At 37.6% G+C, this 12,773-nt stretch overlaps 1 protein-coding gene and 1 long non-coding RNA gene across 5 annotated transcripts in view; one reads left to right on the top strand and one right to left on the bottom strand.

Moving 5' to 3' along the window:
* Window positions 1-12,572, top strand: part of SLC12A1 (solute carrier family 12 member 1) — a 48,183-nt gene extending 35,611 nt beyond the window's left edge. For all 4 annotated transcript variants that reach the window (XM_048956662.1, XM_048956663.1, XM_048956659.1 and 1 more), the window contains 7 exons: window positions 2,495-2,638; window positions 4,880-5,011; window positions 5,234-5,345; window positions 6,808-6,894; window positions 8,711-8,846; window positions 10,788-10,855; window positions 11,882-12,572. In XM_048956662.1, coding sequence (XP_048812619.1) covers window positions 2,495-2,638; window positions 4,880-5,011; window positions 5,234-5,345; window positions 6,808-6,894; window positions 8,711-8,846; window positions 10,788-10,855; window positions 11,882-12,017 — 815 coding nt within the window. In that variant the 3' untranslated portion in view covers window positions 12,018-12,572. The remainder of the gene's footprint in view (window positions 1-2,494; window positions 2,639-4,879; window positions 5,012-5,233; window positions 5,346-6,807; window positions 6,895-8,710; window positions 8,847-10,787; window positions 10,856-11,881) is intronic.
* LOC125698414 (uncharacterized) lies at window positions 2,645-8,695 on the bottom strand. Its single transcript, XR_007379174.1, has 4 exons — window positions 7,574-8,695; window positions 6,909-6,965; window positions 3,361-3,468; window positions 2,645-2,868 (listed from the first exon to the last, which is right to left on the bottom strand). It is a non-coding gene; the product is annotated as an uncharacterized LOC125698414 (long non-coding RNA).
* Window positions 12,573-12,773: the final 201 nt, after the last annotated feature.

Below are 12,773 nucleotides of genomic sequence, written 5' to 3'. Positions count from 1 at the left end.
TACAGGCTCTGCACAAGGAAGACTGATGAATACATGTAGTGCCACTATCCAGCTTATAGAGTAGTTTCTACACGTGACCTCTACATTTCCTCATTGCTTCTTCAGTTTCAATTCTGCCAAAAATCCTTGCTAAAGCCAACATCCTCTGGCAGTTGCAGAGAAGGCCAAGCCTCACAAAGTTATAAGTTCTACACACCAGATAACTCAACTTCCAAAGCACTTCTAGCACAGGCACAAGCTAAAGCAGTAAAATCACGCTGTGCCAGAGCAGCCTGTCACTGTGCAGCATGGCTGCTTCCTGCTTTTGACACATCTTCCTCACTGCCTACCTGAGACCTCTAGGCTGCTGGGAATTGGGAAGCTATGCTTTCAGTGACCCAGAAAGCCATAAAAATCTTGAAATCACAGGAAGCAATCAATTCCCCTTTCCACTTTTTTGTTCATTCTTCCTCAGATTAGCCGTATATATCCTTCAAGAGTTCCCTCAGGGAAAGAAAGAGTTTTCCCTCAAAAACCTTTTGCCATGGAGTTCAGGAAGAATGTCATATGGGTTGAAAACATGAAGAGAAAGCACACAGACAATCTAAACAAAGGGCTTTCAGGAATGACATACAGAGGTGGCCTTGGTTTTCCTCTTTAGGACACAAGAGTCCAACTGGCTCTTCATGGATGCTGGGGAGGGAACAGCTCCATTTAGGGACCCCATTAGAACAATAATTATGTTTTCAGCATGATAACTTTCCCACTTTCTGCAAGCTTCTCTACTTGAGCAGGCAGATACAACCTAAACCTAGAGATACTCCCAGAGCCCCATGTTCTTCTCACCAGAGAAAGTCTTTGTGCTATAGACGATACCTATAGAAAAGAGCAGAAATGCTCATAGGAAAGGAGAACGGCGACTCTCTGCTGCCGCCTGCTGCAAACTGCCTCCAGCTTCTCCCCACAGCATCCCCGAGCTGCTGACAGATCGCGCTCCCGGCTGTTAAAAGAGCACCCGGAAAGGACATAAGAATCCTAGCTCAGCTAAATAAAACCGAGTCTAGCTCCTACCTAACCTTTCCTCCTTCTAGGATGGATTCTAGGGTAAGGCAGCCCTCAAAAGCAAATCACCTAAGAATTAAAACGATCCAGAAACACAAAAAAGAATATGCAAATATTTACCAAGCAGCCTCTCTGGCAGCCTGATGTGCATGGAGAGCTGCAGTACAAAACAAGAAGAAAATAGACCCAAAAGATCTATGCTTTCCTCAACCCCTCTAATACCTCCAGTAGAACTTTCTACCCTCTTTGCATGCTCTAAGTCAGAAACTGACTGATGAAAAAATACATTAGTTAGAATACCAGTGAAACTATAGCAAGTACAAAGTATTAAGACACTAGAAATGAGAAAGAGTTAGAAACAGTAGGGAAAAAAAGAAAATCCTCAAATATACAGAAGTGCTTTGAAGCAGATGCAGTCTCTGAAATGGAAAAAAATGATTATTTTCTATTTGCTATGAAATTCTGTTCAAGAGAGAAACTGAAAATCTATTTCTGAATAACCATTAAGTTAGTGGTTATCATCAGCTCTAATAATTAGAAGCATATGGTTGTCATGGATTCTAAAGTAAAAGAAATTATATTCATTTATGTTGGCAACCGAGAGTGCCAGCAGTGGTGATGATGTCTAGCTGATGAGGTTTTTTCTTTGTTTTAAAACAAAAAAAAAACCTTAACATTTACCTCACTCTTAGCCCCCATACAACTCAAACGGACGACCTTCCCTCTAGAAAAAAGCCTTCTGAAGGTAAATGTTTGTATCATATTAATTAGCACCTCACCACAGTATATTCCATAATAACACATGGTACTCCTTTCTCAGCAGAAGTCTAATATTGCTAAGATGGAATTATCTTTTACATTACTGAATTTACAGAATTGTTCAGCTAAATCTTAACTCTTTGCAGCAAATTCTAAAAGAATAAACGATAAGAAATATTTCAGCATAGAAACCGATCACATATTCAGTACCCTCACATTTTTCCACGAATCTCAAGTCAAATTGATGCAGCCCTGTTCTTAGTCCAGCGGCCCAAGGGCTTAAAACAAATACATTAGCTTTCTCACTATAGGAAAACAGCTTTCCTAAAGTGTCTTCAAATTCTTAAGAAAAACAACCCACAAACATAACTAAATACATAGTGTACTTTAAGCGACCATCAAGTGCATTAAGACTGAATTTGGCCTGGAAAAGGAAATCTGGGAAGAGTTAACTAATCCTTTAGTACACACCACTGCTGCAAAAGGCATGGGCACTCTGTTTTAAGGATTTCAGAGATTAATTCAGCTTCCTCTTCCCTATTGGCACAAGAACAAAGTACTTTCTTCCAGCAGCTTTACATTTTGTACTAAGAGCCACAACAGCAATTATAACGTCACTATTATTTCAATAAGTGATTTTATTTAAAGTAGAAAATGATGTGTTCACAGTTCCCTTATGTTTTCCAATATACAGAGGAATTAGAGAGGCTGGAGCAGGAGAGATTGGTACTGGAAGCCACAATTAAAGAAAATGAATTTGAAGAAGAAAGAAGGGGCATCTGTGGATTCTTCAGAAGAGCCAAAAAGCTCAATATCACAAAACATGAAACAAAAAATGGTAAGTTTCAAAAGGAGAACTTCTCCCTGACACTTTAATTCATCACACTCTCACCAATATGCAAAAACTGGACTTCAACTCCAAGGCCAAAGCTCTCGAGCCATACAGAAGCTCCTGGAATGAGGCCTCTCTTGTGCAACATGCCTTAGTGGCCATAATATAGTCCAGAATAGCACATCCTCCTGAGGTAGAATACCATGTAGAACACAACTCCTGTCTGCTCCCATTCACTACATAGATTCAAAAACAAGCTCTCAGTTGAAAAGTCCATCTGCCAAAAATTGTATGCGATTATGAATGCTTGAGGAACACAGATCAAGACTTATTTTTTACAGGTATTTTCGCTTTTTAAACAAAGCCACTTTATTCCCCCTCTAAAGAAAACAGGAACACATGCAAAATACTCAGATATGAAGCAATCCCATTTTATTCAACATTCACACACACACACACATACACACACACAATCCATCTGGAAAACAGGTAAAAACAGCACTACTGCTCTATATTCTGAGCATAATTTCACAAAAATGTACAAATGAAAATGGTAAAAATACTGAAAGTACATATACAGCATGTGGTAAAATAACTAATTAACACAACATAAGTGTACAGCATATGAAATCAAAATTACGTTTCAGATACAGTAAAATGAGACAGAAGTACAGACAAAATTAAAGGTCTCATTTCAGAATTGCTAGGCTGCAATGATAATGACCCACCTGAAGCTATGCTTGTATGCAGATAAGTATTTTCAGAATTTTCACCTGCAGAGTCTATTACATCTGGCTGTGCATGCAGCTCTTGGAGGTATCAAGAAGATCTACAGACTGAAAACACAAAGTGTTGTTATTCTTTACTTTGCAGACTTCAGTTCATTTTGCAGGCTTCAGTAGAATATATTTTTATTTTAAAAAAACGCCAGGTATTTCTTCAAATACCTGCTTATTTAGTTCAGAAAGGCACAAATCATGTAATATGCTTCCTCCCCGAAGTTGTTGCATCTTCTAGCACAAATGTTACAATCGTAGAGGAAAGCCCACAGCTTCTTTAGAACTGTTGTGCACATGCTTTAGAAATACAGGAAACAGAACAAAGCAACCCGGCAAAGTAAAATCTCTACAGAAGCCTGTCTGCTCCATTTATACTGTTCTGAGATTGTCTTTTTTAAGTCATTGGAAGAGAAGCAGTAATAAAGCCACAGGCTTCAAAAGATGGAATTAGAGATGCTATTAGTGCATAGACGGGACCATAACTTTTGACAACAGCCAAGCAAAGAGCAGGAAGCAAAGTTTATTTTCAGGCAATAACAACCCTCTCAAGCACACAGAAATTGCCATCCTTGCCTCCATTTTCTGCCTTCCAGTCTTAGTCTAATGTGTGTTCTTGCTAGAACCAGTTAGCGGTTTGTATTAACTGTTAGCTTTATGAAATTCTGTACTTTCCAACAGAAGATAAGCTTGTAAACAAACACCAAGCAATAGGCATTTATTTCTAAAATTTATCATATAGTCCTTAATTGCTTTTGAAAGTGCCAGTGAAATCTAGGATAGTTAACAAGATCCAGAGAACAGATAATCAGATAAACCTTTTGAAGACATTATGATGCAGTGACACAATATTACAGAAGGTTTGTTTCCTGTGTGTACTGGTACATTAGGAGTCCATACTACCTGTGCTGTCAACTTCTGTAGTTTTAGAGTATAGGAATTAAAGCACAAGCAAGTCATGTCTTTACACAAATATTTCACATCTGTTTTAACAAGACAGACTAAAGAAGAAAGCAAACCCATGTGACAGCAAACAAGTACTTTTCTAGTTGCCCACCTTGATTCAGGCAACAGAATGCAACCACACATTTCAGAAAGATGAGTTCTTGTTCCTTGTGGGAACAGCCAATTCTACTTCCCTAAGTTTATAGAGGCACTCACAGATCTGAGGTATCAAGCAGATTAATTGATTTTAGAATCTGATAGCAAACGTCATACAAACATGCCAGGTTAGAGAAGCAATTGATTGAGTTTGGACAAACCCAAACATACAGCTTGTTCCTAAGTAAAAGGTGAACTAAGGCAAGGTTAAACAAGATTTCACAAGTCTTTTTCTCCTTTATTTTTGTACAAAGGAACTCAAAAAACTATGTGAAAGTGACAAAATAAGTCCAGATGTTTTTTCTCCAATGGCTCCCTACAGCTATTCAGCTTCTCAGAAACCTGCCTTATCTTCTTGTTCTCATTTCAGAAAGCACCATTAACACAGTACAGTCAATGCATGTGGGAGAATTCAATCAGAAGCTTCTAGAAGCCAGCACTCAGTTTAAAAAGAAACAAGGAAAAGGCACAATTGACATTTGGTGGCTATTTGATGATGGAGGTAAGGAATTCATGTAAGAACCACAGGAAGAGAGATTTCTGTGTTGCCACGCAAAAACACTTGGGAATTTGCACAAAATTGTTTTACAGTTATGTAGTTAAGTTTATCTTGAAATACTATAAACAGACAAAAAGCATCTCCAAAGTTGGCGAGGTTAAGGATAGCATTTTTACCATACAATGCACTAATTCTGTCTTCCTGCAATTTTCTATCTTTGTCTAGGTCTAACAATCCTAATTCCTTACATTCTAACTATCAGGAAGAAGTGGAAAAATTGCAAATTAAGGATCTTCACTGGAGGAAAAGTCAATAGGATTGAAGAAGAAAAACTAGCGTAAATATCCCTACTTTGCCTCACTGTTTAAAGAGTTTGAACTGATGAATATAACACATATACAGCAGAAACTGGAATTACTCAGGACAACAGGTTTGCTGTAGCATGGGCAGTTCTAAACAAAGAACAAAGTACCTCACAAAAAGGTGCTGAGTTTATGGCATGAGCCTTAAGGCTCAGTGTAAATGGTGATTACCAAAGAAAACTCACATCCAGATATTTTCCCATTAACAGCTCATATTCCTCTCTCTGAGAAGAGCACTCTGCACACTGTAATGAGATTATCACTTGTTTTATGGGATTTACATGAGATTATCTAGTTAACAGTAAGTGAAATTGCACACGATGCTTCTCATATGCAACTATCATAGCCCACATGAATATAATTAACCATAGTAAAAATGTAAGGAAGGTAAAGATCAAGTTAATCAATTAAAGACCAAGTCAGTTAACTTTTTTAAGAAGTCTAGATTTCATAACCATTTGCCTTCAAGCAAATGAAAGGTACTCATACAAGCTTATTATCATCATTGTATGTAGGACCTTTTCTTCTGAAGCACTTTACACACTACAGGCACAGCCATTTCACTACCAGGTGAAGTAGGCAATTTAGGATTAAAATCTGGGATGGATGCTACTTCTTAAAGAAATATTAGCACTATGTAGTTAGTTATCTCCATTTAAAACTCCAGTGGAAAGCAGGCAAGACAGATGCAAGAACAGGAGTATGAATTCAGCCAGTATCACTAAGATTACAGCACCGTGCCCCATCAAGACAGCTGCCACAGGTCTTGTTTCCACATAAAGGAAACCTTTACGGAGGAGAGTTCCTCCTCACTACTGTGGTACTGCCAGTTACAAGGACTATCCTTAAAGTTAACGTCCTTAAGCAGAACAGATATGTACATGTTTGTAAAAAAGAAATAAATTTAGGAGTTCCCAACCATACTTATACCAAAGGCAAAACTGACAACTGATTCTCTACACTCAGCATGAGCACACAAAGCTGAAAACTATTCCTACTGTCAATTGGTGCAGAAGAGCACTGTATTTTCTCTTATGAAAATATGGAAAGACAACATTCGAGTAGATCAATATAAACTTGTGCATAAAAATATTTTAGGTATTTCATATCAACATTCTGGACCACATTTTCACTAGAACATACACTACCAACTACACTAAGAATTGTTCTTAATCCATGCATTTTTCCCAAATGTAAACACTCTTCAGTTTTTGTTATTTTCATAAATCATCATTTAAATAAATTATACCAAAGCGATCACATCAATCCAGTTCTGTAATTGGAAACTGAAACACTAACTAGGGCATTTAGAGTACTCTGTCATATAGTTAAAGGTAATGAGACAAGTGCGTTTGATATCTTAACTCATTTACACGTTCTCTTTGATGCAAGGCACTCAGAAATACAATGATAAAATATTATCTCTTTTGTTTTCAGGATGGCTTCACTTCTAAGCAAATTTAGAATAAAATTTGCTGACATTAATATCATTTGTGACATCAATATGAAACCCAACAAAGAGAGGTAAGAAAAATTACCAAAATGCATTATTTAGCAGCAGGCATTTATCAGGAGCTTGTTTCTTGTATGCTGAGCTTTAAAAAAGAAAAAAAAAAGAAGATGATGAAATAACAGTCACTTTATTGCAATAATTTCCCAAGTACCCAGAGCACGAAAAAAGAGAATAACATTTTAACAATCACAATCCAAAGTGTCAAAACTATAGACAGCCTTTTTCTTCATGTTGCAATGGTAAGACATAATTTTAATGAAGACTAACCAGACAATATATTTAAGAGCCACTACATTTAACAGGGCAGTTTATACTGGCTTTTCATATCCATTAATTTGCAATACACTTCATCATATTAGCCAGTTAGTCACAGTTCTCTTCTCTGCTAACTCACTTTTCTGCATTTTACCATGCATTCATAAACTTAACAACTTTCTGGTCAAAAACAAGCATACTTTTTCCTTTCCCCTGAGAATAATATTATAATACACCCCCATAACTCAAATACATTTTTAAAATTTTTTATTTATCTATGGAATTAATGTTCTCAGGTGAGTTAGGAAGTTGGTAAGATAGTGCTCAGGAAACTCCACCTCCAACTGTATTAGCTACGCTTATTTTCAGATCCTGCAGCTCCTAAACATTTTGCTCTCCATAGCAAATTATAAAAAATAATAATAATAATCTGACCTTCACAGATGTCTCCTGGTTTTTCTGGCACTTCATATAGCAATGCCTTCCATATACACATTATAGGAAGCCCTTACTTCAGAATCTGTTGTAAAAAAACCCAGTAAAAAGGATAAACGCACCTTCTCTCTTCTGCTCAAGGGTGATCTGCTTGCTCATATAACATTTGGATTTCTCCTTCCATGCATTGGAGATTATCCAAGATATTCAAGACTCCCTGCTTTCTAAAGCATCTCTCTATCACTATAGCCTATTTCTTCTACTTTTTGTATACAAAAGTATATAGTGCTTTGCTCTAGGAACAACTAAATCCTAATTAATAATATTGCTCTTGGTCCTAAACAATGTTCTCATCTTACTATCCTCCCTTCCAACCACCCATAGTCCATAGATACTTCACAGTCAAAGGGCTCCTCTTCTCCCCCCAGAGCCTTCCACTGAGCAACCTAAGGTTAAGTCTCTTAATTCTTTTAGGCTCCGGTTTTCCCCACAGATAGCATAGAATATAAAACACACATTAACAGAAATAGAAACACATTTGCATTAACAAAACATAAACTTCCTGGAGTCTCTGTGGGATTCTAGAAATTTCCAACCAACAGACAAGCAGGGATGTACGGCAGGATGATAAACTTCTCCAGAGAATCAATAGCTTCAAGAACAAATTAAGAGAGAAACTATAGAAAAGGTGGAAAATGACTACAAATCTCATCTCCATATAACAAAAACTAAAAACAAAAAACTAAAAACAAACAACAACAACAAACACCCAATACTGCAGCATTTCCCTCAACCCCTTGCTACAGGAGATTTATATCGTCTGTTTTTCTATTTCATTACATCTGTGACGGTAAAACTGTATAACCAGGAAAATGCAGCAAATTCTCTGCAACTGTAGCAGGCTAAACACAGTGTTTCATTATCCTCAAATAACCTTTTAGTCATCCTCAAATTACCTTAACATATTGAAGAAGTACAGATAAAACCTGGGGCATAATGCAGCAAAGAACAGTTAAAGTTTTTGCATGTTTTTAAGCTACATTTATAGTCAGTAGGGCCTGCCATACACAGCATCTACAAAATAAGCTAGTGAGTTCATATCCTGAAGCAAGGCCTCCTTTGTAACTCCTGTTTCAGTTGGAAATTCTTTGAAGAGATGATTGAACCATATCGTCTCCGTGAAAGCTGCAAAGATTTAACAACTGCTGAGAAATTAAAGCGAGAGACTCCATGGAAAATTACCGACGCAGAGCTGGAAGCATTCAAAGAAAAGGTAAAGCCTAGCCTACCTTTTTACTCTCGTACCTATTCTTATGCTTCAGACCAGATGTTTTGAGTTATTAGTAAGAAAATGTGAAATACGAGATATGAAATTAGAATCATGACATGAAATAACCTGTATTTGCTATTTGCAAATTGGATTTATGTTGTGAACACTGGAGGTGTGTTATGACTGCATTAATCAGCACTTTGTAACACCTCAGCATGTTTACAAAGAATCTTCAAGGCCAGTGGGAAGCTCTGCCCACATTCAAAGCCAGCCAGATGAAAGCCACTTCTAAACCAGAAGCCAGAGTACTGTGCTAAGCCTGAGCTAATAAGATCTGCTGAGAGGTTTATTGGACAGTTCCACTGTTTAGAGTTTGAATGTCTTAAAAAGAGAACAGTTCAAAACATTAACCACTTTGGGAAATTAGAGTTGAGCCCAGACCCTGCAACCAGCTCTAGGAATTTGCCCAAAAGGCAAGATTTAACATGGATTCTTACTTCAATGGCAGAGCTAAGTTTAAACCTGCCAATAATGCAGGAACTCTCCCACAGTCCGGAGATATTTTAAGGCTGATGCTGGCTAATCCACTGGGTAAACTGGAGACTGGGATGCACTTTAATATTGCTGGAATGCACCCTTTTAGCAGTGATCTGCCAGGCTTCATCAGGCCAGTGCTGACAGGTTATTGAGAAGCGTTCATTCTTAAGAGACAAGTTCTGCTGCAACTCTCAGAGAATGAATCTAGGAATCTCATTTATGGCTCCTGCTGGATTAACCTGAGCGCACTTGGAGTTTAGTTATCTCTGCTTTATGGTGCTGGCAACTTCCTCAAGTGGAGCAAGGACTGTGAGTCAGAGCTCAGAGCTGTCAAGGGTCACGGTCTGACATATTAACATAAGCTGAAATCAATGCCGATTTAAGATCGCACACAGTAGTACTGATGGCAGCAGCTGGGAAGCAGACTGGCTGCTCACAGTATCACCCTTTTCACAGATTTGATAGCCAGCATAAAGTTACAGCAGTCAGCTGCCTGCAGAAAACTTTTAAAAACACTCAGCATAAATCAAAGGCTGGGAGTCTTTAGAACACCTCCATAATAAAAGACTCCCAGATGTAAGCTCTTGTATGCAGAAACAATGACAATGCAACAGGAGCAAAAATAAGTATCAGTACACACACATTTATATAATGGTTAAGCTTGGTCCTGCCTGGTGACTGACTAAAGAACCAAGAGAAAAACCTCCATGTTTAAAGCAGTCAGCAGTATGATAAAGGCTAAATCTCCATAAAATAAAATCGCAAGGACCTCAAGCGATCATGGATTCCAACCCCCTGCTAATGCAAGTTCCCTGCAGCACGTCACACAGCTTGGTGTTCAGATGGGTCTTGAACATCTCCATGGAGATTCCACCACTTCTCTGTGCAGCCTGTTCCAGTGCTCTGTCACCCCTTACTGCAACGAAGTTCTTCTACATGTTTGTATGGAACTTTCTGTGTTTGAGTTTTTGGCCATATGCACCACTAGGAGCCCAGCCTCATCCATTTGTAGCCCAGCACTGGCAGATATAGGAATTAATATATTATCCACCATCAAATTATAGTACAAGAGTCTCTGAATAGTTCCCAAACAGCTATACCACATAGCCAAACAAATACTTATAACTACATCTGATCCAGACGTGGTACTGTGCCAGTACAAAGCCAATCTCCATTCCTAGGAAACCTTAGACAGATGGGAATGACTCTGGCCCCTGGGTAACAAGGCAAATCAAGAAGAACATTCTAGGACAGGCTCATATTTTGCCATCTCTGTCGCACTGGGTCACAGAGCAGACCTGGCTTCCAGAGCTGCCAATACAGTAACAGAAAATCTTATGGGCAACAGGAAGGACTGCAGATCACTGGCTGTATCTTTTTCTTTAACCCGTGTCTTGATTTAAACAGAGTTATCGCCAAGTTCGTTTGAATGAACTCTTACAAGAGCACTCGAGGGCAGCTAACCTCATTGTCCTGTGAGTAGCAAAGTTTTATCTTTAACTTGGAGAATAAGCTGACGTGAGCAGGGATTCTGGAGTAGATCAACAGAAATACTTGTATTAACTCACTGAGGGGAAAGTTACTTTTTAAGCATATTTTGAGAGCTTAAATCCAGGCTGACAGTTCTCTGGGACTACTCTAAATATGAATCTTTCCTCATACTTCTTCATAGCTTAAAGTAAATCTTTGAAAATGTATCAAAAATGTCATCTTCACACCCCACTCTACATGTCGAGCATTACACCTGCTTACCCACCTGCAGGAAATACTCATTATGCTTCCTTTCCCCTCTTCTCCCTCAAGCTATTAAGAACAAAAAGTGTGAGAAAATATTATTTTGGTTTGCACACAATCAATAGAGTTGTTAGCCAAGACTGAACTCAAGTTATGTGAAACTGAATTAGCTGATGAATTGCATAAAGGAAAATCTCACCAATAAAGATACAGAAACTCATTTTCAAACCAGTTTTCAAAAAGTTTAAACAGTTTCTTAAACGTAGTCCATAAATCAGTATTCCCAATGCAGAGATAAACATCTTTAGCCCACTTAACTGGGTCTCAAAATAGGAGCGATCGTGTCATATTTACCATAAATGGAATCACACATCCAACCTGCCATCTTACAGTATCTACAAATCAGGAGATACTGATGGACTGCAAAACAGTGCATGCACTGCACTTTTTTTTTTTTTTTTTTTTTTTATTATTTCACTATGTGTGCAGCTTGATGGTGCTCAAAATGCTTCTTTAGCTATTTGGGGGAAAAGATATTCTCAAGCAATTCATTTTCACCACAAATAGCCACGTTAAGCCAAGAGTTTGCAAGATTAAGACCTGGTGTTAGCTTTGTGCTTTCTAAGATGAAAATAATCATACAGACTAATTATGAACATTCTGAGTCGCACATGAATAGCCAACACTTTCTGCTTAATATTTAATGAGAATGCATGTCTCCCTTTTTCCTAATAATGTTAATGCTGATTTTCTGTCTATCTGAACAGGAGTCTGCCAGTGGCAAGAAAAGGAGTAGTGTCCGATTACCTGTATATGGCTTGGCTAGAAATTCTCTCAAAGAACCTTCCTCCAATCTTAATGGTCAGGGGCAACCACAAGAATGTACTGACTTTCTATTCTTAAATCTGCAAATAAATACTGCTTCCAAATGGCACGGTCATAGTTACTACCAAACACAAAGCAGAATGAATGAAAATCAAATGCACCAACTTGGAGGAGAGAAAAAAAACTATGGTATCCATTAGGTCAGAGCCATAAAGTGATATAAAGCAAGCAGAATACCCACGATGCTGTTTAATTATAATATTGCCAAATTAAAACCTATGCCTAGAGCAGATGCCTTTACCTAAATTGTAATGCTAATTTAATGCAATGTTAATTCAAATGCTTCTAATTAACTTGCAAACAAAAAAAGTTGCATAGATAACGAGATGGATTCTATATGACAAGAGCTGATAATGAATTTTCAAGCTCTGACATGGACTGGAATGTATGATTGCAGTAACTAAAGGTGGTATGTAAATTTCAAAAGGAAATTAGTGAGCTACTAAATATTCAGACAATTTTTGCTATGAATGTTATAAGTTAAGAAAATCTGAGATTATACTTCGGGATAATATATACAGTGATTCATGCAAGTGATTAGAGAACAAAATAAATTTGATTAGCTGAGTTGAATTGAGTTATTCTTTATTTATATAAAGTTTTATATAGTTTCATATTTCCTAGACTTTCTAAATAATACTCATTATACATCAACTTGAAGTAAAATAAGTCCATTAAGCTGTGCATTTTTCTATTTTCTATTCTGCACCATTATAGCACTTCATCATTTCAGCTGTCAATAAAAGTAGATTCTCCTTTTAATGGGGAAAGCTA

Source organism: Lagopus muta, chromosome 10 (assembly GCF_023343835.1).
Source record: "Lagopus muta isolate bLagMut1 chromosome 10, bLagMut1 primary, whole genome shotgun sequence".
In the NCBI taxonomy this organism is placed as follows: domain Eukaryota; kingdom Metazoa; phylum Chordata; class Aves; order Galliformes; family Phasianidae; genus Lagopus; species Lagopus muta.
Note: the sequence above shows the minus strand (reverse complement) of the source record. Positions and strands in the feature narration are given on the sequence as shown.